The sequence below is a fragment of the Rhinoraja longicauda genome, chromosome 5 (assembly GCF_053455715.1).
Source record: "Rhinoraja longicauda isolate Sanriku21f chromosome 5, sRhiLon1.1, whole genome shotgun sequence".
Classification (NCBI taxonomy): Eukaryota; Metazoa; Chordata; class Chondrichthyes; order Rajiformes; family Arhynchobatidae; genus Rhinoraja; species Rhinoraja longicauda.
Genome location: NC_135957.1, coordinates 15037321 through 15057310, shown reverse-complemented (window position 1 = coordinate 15057310; position 19990 = coordinate 15037321). Strand labels below are relative to the sequence as shown.

The following is a 19990-nucleotide window of genomic DNA, read 5'->3' as shown; positions in this document are numbered from 1 at the left end:
AGCACATGGTATTGGGGTTAGGGTGTTGACATGGATAGAGAATTGGTTGGCAGACAGAAAGCAAAGAGTGGGGATAATTGGGTCCCTTTCAGAATGGCAGGCAGTGACTGGTGGGGTACCGCAAGGCTCGTTGCTAGGACTGCAGTTATTTAACAAGGAGGCAGATTATTATCTCAATGGTGTTAGGTTAGGTATAAGGGAAGTGCAGCGAGACCTGGGTGTCCTTGTACACCAGTCACTGAAAGTTGGCGTGCAGGTACTGCAGGCAGTGAAGAAAGCTAATGGCATGTTGGCCTTCATAATGAGAGGATTTCAGTATAGGAGTAAAAAGGTTCTTCTGCAGTTGTATTGGGCCCTGGTAAGACCACATTTGGAGTATTGTGTACAGTTTTGGTCTCCTAATTTGAGGAAGGACATCCTTGTAATTGAGGCAGTGCAGCGTAGGTTCACGAGATTGATCCCTGGGATGGCGGGACTGTCATATGAGGAAAGATTAGGCTTGTATTCACTGGAGTTTAGAAGGATGAGAGGGGATCTTATAGAAACATATAAAATTATAAAAAGGACTGGACAAGCTAGATGTAGGAAAAATGTTCCCAATGTTGGGTGAGTCCAGAACCAGGGGAATAAAGGGGAGGTCATTTAAAACAGAGGTGAGAATGAACTTTTTCACCCAGAGTTGTGAATTTGTGGAATTCTCTGCCACAGAGGGCAGTGGAGGTCAAATCACTGGATGGATTTAAGAGAGAGTTAGATAGAGCTCTGGGGGCTAGTGGAATCAAGGGATATGGGGAGAAGGCAGGCATGGGTTATTGATTGTGGATGATCAGCCATGATCACAATGAATGGCGGTGCTGGCTCAAAGGGCCGAATGGCCTCCTCCTGCACCTATTTTCTATGTTTCTAATACTAATTAGAGAAGATGCTGTAATATTGGAAAGTTAGAATGTTCTTGAGTGTGCAAAGACAGATTCACCTGGTTAGAATATTTTATATTCATAAATTCATGGCAATAGAACAGCAAATCTGCAGTGGGCAGGGGCAGCACATTGGTAACACCAGAGGCTCAGATTCAATTCTGATCTCGGGCACTGGGTATGAGGAGTTTGCACGTTCTCCCTGCAATCGTGAGGTTTCTTCCTACACTCTGGTTTCATCTCACATCCCAAAGATGGGCAGATTGGTGGGGTATTCCACTGTTTGGAAAGGCAATTTATTAATGCAATTATTTCTTACTTCATAGATAAATAACAAAAGGTCTCAAATGGAAGCCTGTATGTACAGAAAGGCCATGATCCCTTCAAATTTAATCAAAGAAGAAATTCACGTAGTAGCACCTAAAGAAGTGCTTGAATTGGCCACAATTCAGTCCCAGGATTTTTGTTCCAAACAATCAAGCAGTCAAAATAAATTTAAACCTTTTGAAATCCAGCAACTTTCCATGTTAGGCTGAACATACTAGACCTAATACAGGTGTAAATGAATGTTTTAGCTGGCATCGTTATAATAGAAACACAGAAAATAGGTGCAGGAGGAGGCCATTTGGCCCTTCGAGCCAGCATTCATTGTGATTATGGCTGATCGTCTACAATCTGTGCCTGCCCTCTCCCCATATCCCTTGATTCCACCAGCCCCTAGAGGTCTATCCAACTCTCTTTTAAATTCATCCAGTGAATCGGCCTTCACTGCCTTCTGTGGCAGATAATTCCACAAATTCACAACTCTGGGTGAAAAGGTTTCTTCTCTCCTCAGTTTTAAATGGCCTCCCCTTTATTCTTAGACTGTGTCCCCTGGTTCTGGACTCCCCCGACATTGGGAACATTTTTCCTGCATCTAGCTTGTCTCGTCCTTTTATAATTTTATTCGTCTCTATAAGATCCCCTCTCATCCTTCTAAACTCCAGTGAATACAAGTCTAGTCTTTCCAATCTTTCCTCATATGACAGTCGCTCCCATCCCAGGGATTAACCTCGTGAACCTACGCTGCACTGCCTCAATAGCAAGGACGTCCTTCCTCAAATTAGACCAAAACTGCACACAATGCTCCAGATGTGGTCTCACCAGCCAGGGCCCTATACAACTGCAGAAGGACTTATTTGCTCCTGTACTCAAATCCTCTCGTTATGAAGGCCAACATGCCATTAGCTTCATTCACTTCCTGCTGAACCCGCATACTTACTTTCAGTGACTGGTGTACAAGGACACCAAGGTCTTGTTGCACTTCCCCTTTACCTAATCTCACACCATTGAGATAATTGCCTCCTTATTTTTGCCGCCAAAGTGGATAACCTCACATTTATCTACATTATACTGCATCTGCCATGCATCTGACCACTCACTGAACGTCCAAGTCACCCTGCAACCTCCTAACATCCACTTCGAAGTTCACACTGCCACCCAGCTTTGTTTCATCCGCAAACTTGCTAGTGTTATTTCTAATTCCATCATCCAAATCATTAATATATATTGTAAATAGTTGCGGCCCCAGCACCGAGCCTTGTGGCACTCCACTCTCCACTGCCTGCCATTCTGAAAAGGAACCATTTATTCTTACTCTTTGCTTCCTGTCTGCCAACCAATTCTCTATCCTTTTCAATACCCTTCCCCCAATACCACGTGCTCTAATTTTGCTCACCAACCTCCCGTGTGGTACCTTATCAAAGGCGTTCTGAAAGTCTAGATACACTACATCCACTGGCTCTCCTTCATCCATTTTACTTGTCACATCCTCAAAAAATTCCACAAGATTTGTCAAGCAGGATTTCCCCTTCATAAATCCATGCTGACTTGGACCAATCCTTTTACTGCTATCCAAATGCGCCATTATTACCTCTTTAATAATTGACTCCAGCATCTTCCCCACCAGGCTAACTGGTCTATAATTCCCCGTTTTCTCCCTCGCTCCTTTCTTGAAAAGTGGGATATCATTAGCTACCTTCCAATCCACAGGAACTGATCCTGAATCTATTGAACATTGGAAAATGATCACCAATGCGTTCACGATTTCTTGAGCCACCTCCTTGAGTACCCTGGGATGTAGACCATCAGCCCCTGGGGATTGTCCCATCAGTCTACCCAATACTATTTCTCGCCTAATGCAAATTTATTTCAGTTCTTCTGTCTCCCTTGATCCTCTGTCCTTGATACATCTGGGAGATTGCTTGAGTCTTCCTTAGTGAATAATCATATAAATCCATTCACAAGAGATTTGGTGGTAATAACTCAAACTTCCACACCGGTGCTCCTATTGTATATTGGCACACAGAAATCCTAAAACAACTAAGCACATGTTAAAGAGGAAAAAAACCTAATAAGACAGTGGATTTAATAAAAGGTTAAAGGCTGAAAGATTAACTTTGCTTTGCTTCCAGCTTTCTGCCCCCTACTTTCTGGCCCCTACTACAAACAGTTTGAAGAAAGGTCCTGACCCAAAATTTCACCTATCCAAGTTCTCCAGAGATGCTGCCTGACGTGCTGAGTTACTCCAGCACTTTATGTTTTTTTTTTACCATTTCTTTTTTTAGGACCTAAACTGTAACAACAAATGAGGGAGCATGGATTAGCCATTCACCCTGAAGGAGCTGACAAGATCTGTCTGTTCCTTTGAATAAAACTTCAATGAACCATTGGCTTCCTAGTTGAGTTGTACTTGGCTCTGTGAGACTGGATATCATAGCATCTGCAGGTTGGCAGAAGGTAGCATCTCCAAATCCACCATCATCTAAAAACGGAAGAAAGAGATGAGAAATTCACAGCCCACCTCATTGTTAAATGTGGATTAAAGGATTGGTATTCAAGACCATTGGTAATTGAGTCTATTATCTGATCATCATTAATCCCAGGAAATGTTTGCCATGCTTTTTAATACTAGATAAGGCTTAACAAATACTCTACTCACGTGATGTCAGCATTTGGGTGCAGGCCAAACACCTGAGGGGTGTCAGAAACAGGCAGAGTCTGAATGTATTCCAGATAGTGCTCGACAGTGGGACATATTGGAATAATGTAGTCAGTATAAAAACAGAACTTCGAATCAAACATTTTCTCATTGAACCATACCTGCACATGAAGTAAACAAAGTAGTTATCTCAAATGTATTTTGCTACAAAACATAAGTTACCGCTCTAAATGAAATTACTGAGGACAACTCCTCCACCATCTTCTGGCTGCACAACCCAATCCCTTCTCAGCAACTCCTTAATATATTTTTCCTCTGCCATTCTTAGACAGTCGCATGTCCAGTAATCAGGTCAATCTTTAGACTCATGAGATCTGATCTCTCTGACATGGTCTTCCTTCCTTCTTCAGTCCAGGCTACTGCCTTCCAGAGCAGACGTTTCTATCTAGAGATGGTCATACCATGACAAAGCTACACAGCACAGACATGGGTCCTTCAGCTCAATTCCTTCCCTCTAGCACACCACCATCTCTACTTCCTTAGCAGGCTTAGAACGTTTGCCATATGCCCAACTCTTACCAACTTCTACAGATGCGCCATAGAAATAATTTTATTGTGATGCATCACAGCATGGTTTGGGAACAGCTCCAACCAAGACCGCAAGAAATTGCAGAGAATTGTGGACGCAGCCCGACCATCACACAAACCAACTTCCCTTCCATTGACTTAATTTCTACCTCATGCTGCCTTGGCAAGGCCACCAGCCACACCCTGGCCACTCCCTCTTAGAGTCATAGAGTGATACAGCATGGAAACAGGCTTAAAAACCTGTGCCTTTTTAAAGTTTAGACTACCCTACCATGGTTAAAAAAAACGTAATTATCTAACCTACTTGTATACTTCACGATTTTATAAACCTCAAGGAAGTTACCCCTAGCCTTCAATGCTCCTGTAAACCCAGCCAATCTTGTAGCTAAAGCCTTGTATTCTATGCAACATTCTGGCAAATCTCTTCTGCATTCCATTGGTACCACATTCTCCTATAACATGGCAATTGGAACTGTACACAATATTCCAAATGTAGCAACCAAAGTTTTTTACAGCAACAGTTTGACATCCCAAGTATTATATACAATACTCTGGCCTATGAAAGCATGCTCACTAAATGCCTTCTTCACTAGCATATCTACTTGTGTTACCATTTTGTGGTAATTATGAAGGTCGCTCTTTACCTCAATACTCCTAAGATGTTGGCCATTTACTGTCTAGGTGCTGCCAAGATTTGACATCTCAAAATGAATTTGACATCTCACACTTGTCTGGAATAAATTCCATTTGCCAACAATCTACCCAACTTTTCAGCCGATCCATATCCCTTAGGTGCTGTCTACTACTTCACTAATTTGCATATCATCAGCAAACTTACTAATTGGAGCACCGTGGGTGGCATGGTGGCGCAGGCAGCGGTAGAGTTGCTGCCGTACAGCAAGTTCGAACCCGACTATGGGTGCTGTCTTTACAGAATATGCACGTTCTCCCTGTGACTGCGTGGGTTTTCCCTGAGATCTTTGGTTTCCTCCCACACTCCAAAGACGTACAGGTTTGTTGGCTTGGTATGAATGTGAAATTGTTCCTAATGTGTGTTGGATAGTGTTAATGCACAGGGATCGCTGGTCACTACGGACTTGGTGGGCCGAAGGGCCTGTTTCAGTCTACTTTCCCTATATTTCTCCATCTACTGGCTGCTGACATGTGACTAGCTCCACCCTTCCACTTCACTCATTGTAAACCTTGCAGCTTTTCTTAAGCAGAATTTTGAGCAAAATTATTACCTTGGCAAAGCAATTGAGGAGGTGCTTGTCAAAATCATCTGTAACACGCCCTCCATATTGAACTTCTCCAAGCATGTAACGTATAGTATTCCATGACACACCCTGAAGGGAACCAAGTGTAAAAGGATACTTTCATTCAAGTGTTTAAAGTCTCACCAAAAAATAAGGATACTAATTGGATGAGGAAAAATATTTCCTTCATGTGCCAAAGCTTCAGTGTTCGGGATAACTTTGTTAGGTAGTTAGAATAATATAGGTTCTTTACCACATTTCCAATAAATTTAAAAGTAGATAAACCTAGAGGTTACAAAAATAATAAAAGAGCAAAACTCTTTATCACATTTCCAATAAATTTAAAGTAGATAAACCTAGAGGTTACAAATATTATACAAGAGCAAAGGCTCTGTATCAGAATGCATAAATCTGAAACAAAAAAGATGAACTGAGAACATTAACAGAAATAAAGAAGCATGATCTGAAAGCCATTACAGTAAGACAGCTGGATCAGGACATGGTTTAGGACAGGAATTTTGAAGGGTTTATTTGGGAAGGATAGGATGCCAGGAAAACATGGAGGAATTGCTCAGTTAATCATGATATTGCAGAAAAAGGATGACATAGGCTTTAGGAAATGAATGTAAATGTGGTTGAGTGGTGTTGAGAAATAAAGAAAGGCAAGAAGTTATTTGTGAGAGTGGTGTAAGGCTCTCCAACACCTATGAATTCAGCAACAGCCTTTGGCAGGATGGCAGCCTTCATCACAGCGAGCTTTTATTTTAACTTTAACTCCTGTGGATTGTTCTTTTAAGTAATTGAGTTGCTGTCCTGGTCCTTCTCTATTGTCAGAGTCAGACCACATGCAAAGGAACTTTAGGAATAGCACTTCATATTCTGCTTGGGTAGCTTGCAATCCAATGGTATGGATATTGAATTCTAAAATTTTATAAAATACAGAAACCTCCCCTCAACCTCTTTTCCCCCCTCTCTTCTCAGAGCCCCAACCAGATGTGCACCCATTTCTCTCACTATGCAGACTCTCTCTCCTCCCCCTTTCACTTATATCCGTTCCTCTAGCTTCACATTTCAATCCCCTTCTCTACTGATGTTGTGGCCTTTTTTCTTATTTTCTGCCTTTGTCCACATCTGCTAATCAAAACCCTGTATCTAGCTATCACTTGCCAGGCTTTGTTCTGCCCCACCTCTATTCCAGCTTCCCCCCCAACCCCTCAATCAATTCATCTGAAGAAGGGACCTGATCCAAACTGGAACCTATCAGTTTCTTCCAGAGACACTGTCTGACCTGCTGAGTTACTCCAGCACTTTGTATTCTCTTTTTGTAAACCAGCATCTGCAGTTCCTTGTGTCTACGATCTATTGGAGGAACATGGTGAGTTCATCTGCATTTGTGGATAGAAAGGACTCCTCAACATTTTGGGACAAATCCCTGCATCAGGACTAAGGGAAGATAGCAAGTGTAAAGAGAAGAGATGGAGGGGTGCGACAGCAGGTAAATGGTGGACCGAGGAGGGATGAAGGATTACAGGCAGATGGAGACTGGTGGGGGAAAGAGGAGTGAAGTTGGGTTTCACAAAGGCACGGGAATGATGGGTGGAAGCAGAATAGTTACAAAAAGAGAAAAAAGGAGAAAAAAAAGACAGTCAGTAGAGGGGTCAGTGAAAGTGAAAACAGCTGCTAGAAGGTAATAAGGAAGAACACAAAAGCTGCTAGTGTTGGAATGTTATAAGTAAGGAAAGTGATAAGGAAGATTTTTCTTTCTTTTATTTATTTTCTGTTTGCCTCCATCTATAATCAACCTGTCTCTGCCTCCCAATTCCACTGATTTCCCTATCTGGCTCCATCTACCAGTCATATTTCACCCCTCCCTGGTCCATCAATCACTTTTCATGTCCGTTCACCAGTCCCCCTCTCCTCTATATTGGCTAACTTCTCTTTCCTCTCTCAGGCCTAATGCAGGGTCTTAACCCAAAGTGTCGACCATTGCTTTCCATCCACAGATGTTGCTTGACCCATCGGGTTCTTCCACCAGGTTGTTTGTTGCTCCAGATTCTAGCATCAGCAGTCTTGGATTTCCATTGCCTGTTGCATCTGTCATATATCTTATAAACAGGAGTTCATTGCCACTGTCAGATAGCCTTGGTGCACGCCACCCTCTTTCTCTTATATGATACTGATCATATTGCTGTAATCTGGCTACTATGAGCAGCATGCTTTTCAGGGCTATTGCGTTTCTCTGATTCCTATAAAGTGGAGTTTTGGCTGCTGTGATAAACCAAGATGCACAGTTTTCAAAGTAACAAATTAAGTGAAATGAAAACCACATTATCACTGTTGCACACTTGGTGGCACCCAACTTTACAATCTTTTTGTGGGTACCTGATTTGGGTCTAGTACACAACAATATTTCAGCACATCAAAACTGGTGATTATCAATTTCTGGGCAAAGGTGTTGTTTGCTATTCAAAATCAACGTTCTGCTGGTGATTGGAAATAACAACAGAAGTGTCAGAAATATTCAACAGGTCAGGATTTGTAGAGAGAAAACAAAGTCACTTGCCCATCAATCTTCTAGCTTTTATGCTGAAAATCTGTAATATTGAAATGTTCGCGAATCAATTATCACATAGAAACAGTTTGATGCATACCTTCTTTTTATCACAGTCGTCTAGGTGGTTCTGTATGAATTGGACACTAGCTGTGAAATCTGAGGAGTTAAACTCATATGGAATACACCAACCCAGTGGACCAAACTTTCGGCGTTCCTGACAATCGATAAGAAGTAAAACAAATCTTTAGTCACTTTCTAGTACAGTCAAAATCAATAAAATTTTAAGTAGAATAATCACAATTAGAATCAACAAATACAGAGATTATCAAAGCATGTGTCAGAAACATTGTTGTTATAATGAAATTTTTTATTTTTATTTCTGATATAAACTAGGTTGTTAAGTACAAGGAAGAGTTGGATAAAAATTAAAAACTAAAAAAATTAAAAACCAAAGCAAATTAATTGTAAGTCAATGGGTATTAGCTACCTGCTTCGCTTTTGTAAGCATGTAGAGTTAATACCACTCATTGTGTTTCACAATATGAAATCAGAGGATCTAATCAGAGCAAAGCACAGTTGGGTATGGGCTCAATTACCTGAACAGTGGTGTGCAGGAAAGCAATTGCATATAGTAGTGGTCTCCACATGGGCAGGTTGGAGTATTCTATTTGGTCTTGTGAGATCGAAGTAAATGTTCTTTTCAGTCCTGCACGCACTCCCTGAGGAGGTTCATTGGTGAACTTGATGGAAGTCTGTAATATAGACAAAATAAATTATCAGCCAATAATGAAAGGGATGATATAAAAGCAAAATGGTGTACATGCTGAAAATCTGAAATAAAAATAAAATACTAAAATTATGTCAGGCACCATAAGCGGAGAGAGAAACAGTCAATAATGTAATTAGTGATTTTTCATCAGAATTGTGAATAATTAGAGGTACAGCAGGTAAAAAAACTTTTACAACTAGTGAATCAGGCAACTTACATTTATGTGAATTCTGGTGCAACGCAAGGAAACATGGCAACCGCATTATGAAAACAACGATAAATGATCTGATAATCTATTTCACATGTTTAGAATAAAAGTTGGTCAGATGTTGTTCTTTGTTGAATAATGTATGGTCCTTCTATAGTCAGTTGAGATCATAAACTGAGCCTTAGTTTAATGAATGATTGAAATTCTGGCAACTGTAATAGCGTAAGATTTCCTTAGCTTAATTAATTCATTCTCTGGAGTTAGGCATGATTTGACAATCTTTTCACTTTGATTCAAATGTGAGATTGCTACCAACTGACACGTCTAAGAATTTTAAGGCCCAAAGGGCTGAGAAGCCACAACTTAATGAGCTTTGGAGACAAAAGGTCAGGAATGAAGGTATTGATTCCTTCCAGAATTATCCCGTAATGGGCTACAGGGGAAGTAGCAGCAATGGTACACGGCCACAAAGAAATGAAATTCCAAGTTGATCTGACGAAATATTGATGCATTTCACTAACAAATTTTGCCTCATTCACCAATATTACCCAATCTCTGTCCGGAGCTCACAGAAGAGAAGCGTAGACTAGGCCACCTTTTTCGCTGAACATTTGCACTCTTGGTTGCTAACCATTTTAACCATTCCCATACTGAGTTTTCTATCCTGACATGCAAACTGGAGGATCAGCACATCATATTCTGCTTGCGTATAAACATTGAATTATCCAATTTTAGATAATCTCTCACTAACCTACTCCCCCCACCCACCCCCACCTACTTTCTCCCCTACTCCCCTCCTCTTTGCCCCACCTAGACTCCCACCTATTTCTTCCCTCCTACCCCCCCCCCACCCTGCCCAGTCCTGCTACTTTTCTCCCTCTAACCTCACAAGTAGCAACTTTTCAATTCTGTCCCAAACCTTTTGCTTATATCTCTGGCTATCCATTCCAACTATCTGCCTATCAAAAAACCCTTTTGCCTGTGTCCATCTATTACCTGCCACGCTTTGCCCGGCCTCTCCCCTCTTCTAGCTTTCTTCTCCACCTTATAATTAGTTTGAAGAAGGATCTCGACTAGAAACGTCATCCATCCATGTTCTCCAGAGATGTTGCCTGACCTGCTAAGTTACTCCAGCACTTTGTGAAGGAGTCACCCCTCTGGTTACAAACATAGAAACACAGAAAATAGGTGCAGGAGTAGGCCATTCGGCCCTTCGAGCCTGCACCGCCGTTCAATATGATCATGGCTGATCATCCAGCTCAGTAACCTGTACCTGCCTTCTCTCCATACCCCCTGATCCCTTTAGCCACAAGGGCCACATCTAACTCCCTCTTAAATATAGCCAATGAACTGGCCTCAACTACCTTCTGTGGCAGAGAATTCCACAGACTCACCACTCTCTGTGTGAAGAAATGTTTTCTCATCTCGGTCCTAAAAGACTTCCCCCTTATCCTTAAGCTGTGACCCCTGGTTCTGGACTTCCCCAACATCGGGAACAATCTTCCCGCATCTAGCCTCTCCAACCCCTTAAGAATTTTATATGTTTCAATAAGATCCCCCCTCAGTCTTCTAAACTCCAGCGAGTATAAGCCTAGTCTATCCAGTCTTTCTTCATATGAAAGTCTTGCCATCCCAGGGATCAATCTGGTGAACCTTCTCTGTACTCCCTCTAAGGGAGTATTGTCTGCCTCAATGCCTCTGACTTTGTAAATTATCCCAGTTATTGTTGCAACTTGTGTATTCAAGGTTACACAAAAATCTTGGATATCCTATGAAATAAAATTTAATGAATCAAATTTCTTTATCACTACAGACCAAAGGGCACATCAGAGAACTATTCGGGCATATATGTATCAAATTCACTTCACTTCACTTCAGCTCTCCAAAGCGCTGCAAACCACGCAAAGCGGACCGGTCATGGAGCCGCACGGAGCAGCCCAGTAGCGGCGGGAAGAACAGGTCACGGAATCTCCATTCAAAATCCGCGACCCTTACCTGCACCGAAATCCAGTCGGAGCCCTTGGCGGTGAGTCCGGACTCAGCTGCAGCGCGTCCCCCAAGGCACTGCAGCTCCCGGAAGGCGGACCGCACATGGAGCCGCACGCAGCTGCTCAACATCGGATGCGGCTGCGAGAGACTGGCTGGTGAGTACTATAAAATCCTCACCAAAATCCCGACGGAGCTCGGTAGAACAGGCCCCTGGACCACCACACCGGAGGGATGGAGACGGAGCCAGCGCAGGGAGCGGATGCAAAAACGTGGCCGGAGAGCGGGGGTGCAGGCCAGGCTACGGAGGGCCCCACAAAGACCATCCCTACCAAGCGTCTTTCTCGCAAATGTCCCGTCACTCTCCAACAAGCTGGATGAGGTAAGGCTATGGATCAACACCCAGCGATCCCTGAAAGACTGCTGTGCGCTGATCTTCATGGAGACGTGGCTCAAAGCGCTGGTTCCCGACGGGGCTGTGGAGCTAACGAACCGGTCACTACAGCGGGCCGATAGAACAAAGGACTCCGGTAAGAGCAAGGGTGGAGGGCTCTGTATCTACATTAACAATGACTGGTGCACCAACCACTCCGCAATAGAGAGCTACTGTTCCCCAGACCTGGAGTACCTACTGCTTAAATGTAGGCCGTTCTATCTGTTGTACTTCGTGGTCCGGTACCTGTGGTACCTTTGTTGAGACTCTGGACGGACCACAAGTACACGTGTTTAAAAGGTTATAATGCTGGAGCTTAAATCCAGGCTGTTTATTCCATGGCCACCTGGAACCAGAGTGGCCACCTAATCACCTCATTCTCTTATATAGACATTACTACACAGGCAAACAAAGTAGTCCTTGTGATACAACAAATAGTCCCTGCAATATCACAACATCCCCCTTGTCTTATATAAAATCTTTGTTTTGTCTACATTTCTTTTTGATTGTTTTGTTTCTTTAACATTCTAGGGCTAAAATATATTTAACAAACAAAACTAAAACACAATTGCTTTTTGTGCCTTCATGGTGGTCACTCATCAGCGGGTGGTCACTCATCTCCGGGTGGTCACTCATCAGCGGGTGGTCACACATCTCCGGGTGGTCACTCACTCTGATCGCCGCACCTGTGTGTGGACGGTCTCTCTGGTCGCCGCACTCCCCGCGGTGTCGGGTCTCTCCGGTCGCCGCACTGCTCCGTAGGTGTCGGGCTTACCGAGAAGCAGTCGCAGGTTTCCGAACGCGGGCCTGCACAGATGCTGGGGCACGATGTGGGCCTTCACACACCTCCCCCAGCAGCTTGCTGCGACACGTCGGACACCCGGCGCTGACTACCGATCAGGTAATTATACCTACATATATTGGCCCTGTCGAGTTGCAATCCTAGCATCCCTCACTGAGCTGGAAACTTTTTTTTTCCTTTAGGGCTCTATTTTCTTAATTTAAAAAAAAAATTTTTTTTGCTTGGGCTTTTTTCATTACCTTTCTAGGCTAATCACCAAACCGCTGCCACCATGTTGTACTTCGTGGTCCGGTACCTTTGTTGAGACTCTGGACGGACCACAAGTACACGTGTTTAAAAGGTTATAATGCTGGAGCTTAAATCCAGGCTGTTTATTCCATGGCCACCTGGAACCAGAGTGGCCACCTAATCACCTCATTCTCTTATATAGACATTACTACACAGGCAAACAAAGTAGTCCTTGTCATACAACAAAGTAGTCCCTGCAATATCACAACACTATCTGCCTCGGGAGTTTACTGTGGTCATCATCATGGCCGTATACATTCCCCCACAGGCTAATGCTAACCTAGCGCTAGCACAGCTGCACTCGGCCATCAGCAAGCAGCAGGATGCCCACCCCGACGGCGCCTTCATTGTTGCCGGGGACTTTATTCAGGTCGACCTACGAGCCGCGCTCCACAAATTCCACCAGCACGTGCAGTGCCCTACCAGGGGCTCAAACACGCTGGATAAGGTGTATACCAACATAAAGGACGCATACAGAGCTCTACCCTGGCCACCCCCGGGACAATCCGATCACCTCTCACTGCTTCTACTGCCCGCATACAAACCCCTCATCCGCAAGACCAAACCTGCAATAAATAAGGTCAAAATATGGCCCGAGGATGCCACCCTACAACTCCAGGACTGCTTTGATCGCACTGACTGGGACCTGTTTGCACAACAGGCGACCTGCGGTTCTGAGGTAGACTTGGAGGAGTACACATCCACTGTGCTCTCCTACATCAACTACTGTGTGGAGAATGTCACGGTGGACAAGGAAATAAAGATGTTCCCAAACCGGAAACCCTGGATGAATAAGGAGGTACAGAACCTGCTGAGGGCACGCAACAATGCCTTTAAATCCGGTGACACTTCAGCATACAGTGTTGCCAGATCAAACCTGAACAAAGGTATTAAAAGGGCCAAAGACACCCACAGGCAATGGGTGGAAGACCACTTCAATACCACATACACCAGAAGCATGGGGCAGGATGTCAGGGACATCACTGGCTACAAGAGCAGCCCTGCCTGCCCCCACAGCGATATCACACTTACCAACGAGCTAAACACCTTCTTTGCCCACTTCGAAACTGGCAACACCACCTTGAGTGGAAGAACCCCAGCCGAGGCGGAGGGACTGGTCTTGCAACTGAGCACCCAGGAAGTACAACGCGCTCTGCAAAGGGTCAACCCACGCAAGGCTGCAGGCCCAGATGGAGTTCAAGGAAGGGTATTTAGGGACTGTGCTGAACAGTTGGCTGAGGTATTCACCAGGATCTTTAACCTGTCGTTATCTCTAGCTACGGTCCCCAAGTGCCTGAAGTCGGCTACCATAGTGCCGGTGCCGAAAAAATCAAGGATCACCAACCTGAACGACTACCGTCCGGTTGCCCTAACTCCTATAGTCATGAAGTGCTTTGAAAGGCTGGTCCTCTCACACATCAAATCCAGCATCCGTGCCTCACTGGATCCACATCAATTTGCATACAGGGCAAATAGATCCACTGAGGACGCCATCTCTCTGGCTCTTCACACTGTCCTGACTCACCTGGAGAGACAGGGCACGTAAGTGAGGATGCTATTCATTGACTATAGCTCTGCCTTCAACACGGTCATCCCCACCAAGCTCAGGTGTGGTGCTGCGGAGCTCTGTTTCAATCACTCGAACAAGTGAGTTTCTAAACATTTTTTGGAATTCGGAGGAGGTACAGCGGTACTCTAAACATCTTTGGGTATCGCTGCGACGCTACAGAAATCTTTTAAAAAGGTTTCTGTGTGTTTTGGGGCTGCGAGCGGTGTTATCAACTGACTGCTCAGCTCCCACTACTGAGGCTGGCAACCTGCCAGGAAACTGTGGCGCACAAAAAGGGGGAGGAAAAACCTGTCTGGACTGATACACCTGCGTCCAGAACAACCCCCCCCCCCCTACTGCCTCGTCGCTACTGACCGGACGGGTCTGGTTTTCGTGCGGTGTGGGAGTTTTCTACACCCTCGACCTTCTTCTGCGGCCTTGTGACCTGGAACTGAAGGAGCCTCCTCTCTATCAGAGATAGGCTTCCAACAATAACAGACTGCAGGTGAATCCCTTTCGTCGCTGCAGGAGCAGCGAAGACCAGCGGGGATTGCTTGTGAAAGTCTGCAGCTCACCAGGGAACGCAGGAGAGCCGAGATACCCGGGCCAAGAGGCTGTGACGCAGCAGTTTCTAGTGGGAGCCGCCATTATTGACGTTCGAGGCAACACCACTCGCCTCCCTCCCTTGAACTGTTCTACACTTGTTTGTGTGTTTGGACTTGGCCCCGTGCCTTTTGGATTGTCTTTGTCTTTGTGTATCAGTGTTTTGTTTTCACTGTAGTGCCTGATATCATGCAGGGTCAGCGTTCTGGGGGATCGGGGCCTTCGGGGAGTTATGCTAAGGCGGCTGCTTCAGCTGCTTCGGCTGCTCCTCTGGGGGCCCAGTTCCCCATGAGGAACCTACCCTTTGAACATGGGGTCAGGTGCTACATGCCCCCCCAAATGAACCTGGAGGACTGCGCGGCTGCTGTGGCAGTGGCAGCCAAGCCTGTAGGCATTGTGTATGTGGGAAAAATGTTTGGGAAGGGCGTGTTCTTTCTGGAGTCCGTTGAGGGGGTGAACGCGACTGTATGTAAAGAGGTCACAGTGGGTGGACTTTTCTTACAGGTCGAGCCCCTAGGGTCCACCGCGCAGCGGGTGGTCCTATCCAACGTCCCGCCCTGCATCAAGAACGAGGCCCTCCTTCCCCACCTTCATACCCTGGGGAAGATCCTCACCGACATCACCCCAATACCCATGGGGTTCCGCAGGAAGGACTTGCAGCACGTTCTCTCCCTCCGGCGCCAGCTGACAATGCTGCTGGACCGGGAGGAGGTGGTCGACGGGCGCTTCTGTGTCTAGCAGGATGGGCGAGACTTCACCATCTTCTGGACATCGGACCGCCCGAGGTGCCATGCCTGCAAGGAAGTGGGGCATATTCGGAGGAATTGCCCCAAATCCCGGGCGGAGGCCTCCGCCTCCGGTGCCACTAACCCCCCTCCCCCCCCACTCCCACTCCCCCTGTAGTTGAGTCAGGGAACCCTGGGGAAGGGGAGGGTCAAAAGAAGGGGGGCAAGGTGGCGAAGAAGATAAGGCACCTGTGGGAACAAACCCCCCGGGGATAAGACTTTGCCACCCATCCCGTCACCTCCCGTTAGGGAGTCCGCAAGCCCCATAATCCAGCCAGGGGCGGAGGGGATTGGGCGGGAGGAGGGGGAGCCGCAGACTAGGGTTGCTCAGGTGACCCCAGAGTCTGTGAGCTCCTCCCCTTCGAAAAAAAGAAGGAGGAATCTCTCCAGGGAGGAGCAGAAGGGGGACATAGGGGAATCTTCCAGTGGGGAGGGGAGTGCTGTGGTGGAGGATGACTCCTGCCCTCTGGTTCATGCTCTGAAGGGGTTTCTGGGGAGGGTGGTGATAGGGACCACTCGGGTGTAATGGAGCAGGGAGAGATTCCTGTTGGGGAGGGAATCCCGATTCATGCACCCGAGGAAGCCCAGGAGCAACCCACCCAGGACGAGGTTGAGAACATGCCTGTGGAGTTAGGGATAGTAGGCGGGGAGGGGGAAGGGGAAACCAGCCCTTCTCTCCCGCAGGACCTGTCTCCAGAGGGACTCCCTGAGTCTGGGGCACCAGAGTCCACTCTGGGCCCAACTGGTGGAGGGATAGACCCCACTGTCAATGGTCTTGACTGCCCAGGTACACCCGAGGAAGGCCCCTCTGCCACTGGCCCCACGGTGGGGACTGAGGTGGAGGTGAGACCAGAGGGTGGGGAAGAGGCAACCGCTGCGCAGAGTGGGGCGGGAGTCTCAAGCACAGAAGGTGTGTCCAAGGATGGGAATGGTGACTCCATCTGCAGTGGGGGGGTGGAAGGGGACTCCTCGGGCAATGAGACAATGGATGTTCTCGCTGCCCCCGATGCCACTCCTCTCATTCCAGTGGAGGAGATCCGCGAGTTCATCGCGGCCACCGAAGGAGCCCAACATCGGCCCAAGCTGGCCTCCCTCCGGTGGCCGAACTTACAAGGGGTCACCAGCTCCCTGAACCTCATCCTCAGAAGGAAGGGGAGGGGAAAGGGAGGGACGGGGGTGAAGGGAGGGACGGGGGTGAAGGGAGGGACGGGGGTGAAGGGGAACGACCGGCGTCAGCTCAGGTCTTTCTTGGACGACCTGGAAAAGGACGCCGAGGCCCAGAGCAGCGTCGTTCCATCTGAGGGTAGAGGGACCAGTAGAGCGTCCCTTGTTGCCAAGATCCGGAAGGTGAAACGCACTGCCAATCCATCTAGGGTCCGTAGCGGCAAAGGCGACTCTGCTGTCAGTGACCAGGGGATTGGTGAGGGGATCTAGTGTACTCCTGACATGGCGATCACCATAGCCAGTTATAACATAAATGGCAGCAGGGGGCCTCTCCGCAGGTTTAACCATCTCTCAACCCTGAGGGATGGGAAATATGCGGTGAGCTTCCTGCAGGAAACCCACACCATCCCAGGAGACGAGTCCACCTGGCTCCTGGAGTGGAGTGGTGAGGTCTTCATGAGCCACCTCAGCTCCATTTCCAGTGTGGTGGCCATTTTGCTGGCCCCGAATTTCCGGCCAGAAATCCTAAAGGTCCAGGAATTGGTGCCAGGCCGCTTGTTTCACCTGGCCGTGTGCCTGGATGGCGTGCCGTTGCATTTTGTCAAAGTGTACGCCCCCAAGCCCGCCGTGTTGCAGACGTGCCTGTTCCGGGAGGTGTCTACCCTTTTGAGCTCCATCGACCCTGGCGACTGCGTGATCCTCGGGGGAGATTTCAACTGTACCCTCGAGGAAGGAGACCGTTCCGGTATCCAGCGTGGCCAGGAGTCGGTGAAGAAGTTGAAGGAGCTCGTGGGCTCCTTTGACTTGGTAGACACCTGGAGGAACCTCCACCCCAACTCCAATGCCTTCTCCAGGAGGTCAGAGGGGGGTGGTTCTCGCATTGACCGCCTGTACATTTCTCGGGCGTACGTCTCCCGCGTCTCGGCGGCCTCCATGCGGCCGATGCCTTGCTCGGACCACCACCTGGTGTGGGCGGAGTTTACCCCGCTGCGCACGAGGGGAGGGTCCGCATACTGGCACTTTAACAACCGGCTGCTGGAGGATCGCCGCTTCCGGGACTCGTTTGTGAGGTTCTGGACCACTTGGAAGGGGAAGAATGGAGGATTTCACTCCCTGCGGCTATGGTGGGACGTGGGCAAGGCCCACATCCGGCGTTTCTGTCAGGAGTACACTAGGGGGTCGACCAAGAGACGCGATTCCAAGGTCAGACAGCTCGGGAGTGAGCTGCTCGATTTGGATTGGCGTCTAAGTCAGACTGGTGGGGACCCGACCCTCTGGAGGGAATACCAGGAGAAGAAGGACGCGCTGAAGGAGCTGCAGTTACAGCAATCCCGAGGCGCGTATGTGAGGTCGCGGATCTAAATGCTCCACGATTTGGACCGCGGTTCACCCTTCTTCTACTCGCTGGAGAAGTGGCGGGGAGTCCGTCAGCAGTTTGTGGAGCTGCCCGCTGACGATGACTCCCCCGTCACCTAACCAGAAGACATCAACGCGGCGGTTCGTTCCTTTTATGGGACCTTGTTTTCACCGGATAGCTCCGGCGTGGACGAGTGCAGTGATCTGTGGGAAGGTCTAACCACGGTCGGCCCGGAGGGTGCCGAACGTCTGGACGCCCCCCTGACACTAGACGAACTGACCGCGGCCCTCCATCAGATTCAAAGGGGCAAACCCCTGGCCTGGACGGCCTGACAGCAGAGTTCCTCCGCACTTTCTGGGGGACCCTGGGGGAGGACTACACCATGGTCCTGAGGGAGAGCCTGGCGACCGGGGAGATGCCCCTGTCTTGGCGGAGGGCTGTAGTGGTCCTTCTGCCCAAGAAGGGTGATCTCCGCCTACTAAAGAACTGGCGCCCGGTCTCCCTCCTCTGTACCGATTACAAGGTCTTTGCTAAGGCAATGGCCAACCGTCTGGGCCCAGTGCTGGCCCAAGTGATCCACACTGACCAGTCTTACACAGTCCCGGGCCGGTCCATCCAGGACAATATCCATCTGGTCCGGGACCTGGTCTACCGGGCTCAGGAGACCGGTGTACCCACTGCCTTTCTCTCCCTTGACCAGGAGAAGGCTTTCGACAGGGTGGATCACGAGTATCTGGTGAGGACTCTGCGGGCGTTTGGGTTCGGACCGCACTTTGTGGCCCGGATCCGACTTCTATACGCCACTGCGGAGTGCCTCGTCAAGGTCAACGGATCCTTGACGGCCCCCATTCCCTTCCGCAGAGGAGTAAGTCAGGGCTGCCCCATGTCAGGCCAACTGTACGCCATCTGCGTGGAGCCATTCCTTAGTCTGCTTCGGAGGAGGTTGACGGGCATGGTTCTACGCGAGCCAGATATGGAGGTGGTCCTCTCGGTCTATGCCGATGACGTGCTCCTCATGGTCACTGACCCCGCTGATCTGCAGAGGATGCGCGAGTGCCAACGAGTCTTCTCGGCCGCCTCCTCTGCAAGGATCAATTGGGGGAAATGTTCTGGACTCTTGGTCGGTCCCTGGCAGGTGGACTCCCTCCCTGAGGAGATGCGGTTTTTCACGTGGAGCACCACGCACCTCCTTTACTTGGGAGTCTACCTGAGTCCTGTCGCGGAGACCTGGCTGGCGAACTGGCAGGAGCTGGAGTTGAAAGTCGTCGCCCGGCTGGGGCGCTGGTCAGGTCTCCTCAGCGTGCTTTCCTACCGGGGCAGGGTGTTGGTCATTACCCAACTCGTGGCTTCCCTGCTCTGGTACAGATTGACCACATTGGTCCCATCAGCCACTTTTGCTGGGATCATCCAGAAGAAGTTGGTGGACTTCTTCTGGGGCAACGGAAAGCACTGCGTCTCTGCAGCGGTCCTGAGTCTCCCGATTGAGGAGGGCGGGCAGTCGCTGGTGTGCATCCGCACCCAGTTGGCGGCTCTCCGCCTCAGGACTCTGCAGAGATACCTGTACTCGGAGCATCCTCCCAGGTGGCACGTGCTGGCACGCACTTTTTCCAACGGGGCCGCTGCCTTCAAGCAGGTACGCGGATCCCGATGGTGGGCGTCAGCCGTGCTATCCTGCTGGGAATGCCCGGCTTCTACCGGGACTTGCTGAGAGTCTGGAACCTGGTTGCTGTCGACCGGGCCCCCCCTCCGCT

At 48.3% G+C, this 19990-nt stretch overlaps 1 protein-coding gene across 1 annotated transcript in view; it reads right to left on the bottom strand.

Moving 5' to 3' along the window:
• The window catches only part of LOC144593844 (dynein axonemal heavy chain 8-like), a 624642-nt gene that overhangs the window by 14028 nt on the left and 590624 nt on the right, over positions 1–19990 (bottom strand). The window contains exons 85-88 of the mRNA XM_078399962.1: positions 8892–9047; positions 8393–8509; positions 5730–5831; positions 3898–4058 (exon numbers count right to left, since the gene is read on the bottom strand). Coding sequence (XP_078256088.1) covers positions 3898–4058; positions 5730–5831; positions 8393–8509; positions 8892–9047 — 536 coding nt within the window. The remainder of the gene's footprint in view (positions 1–3897; positions 4059–5729; positions 5832–8392; positions 8510–8891; positions 9048–19990) is intronic.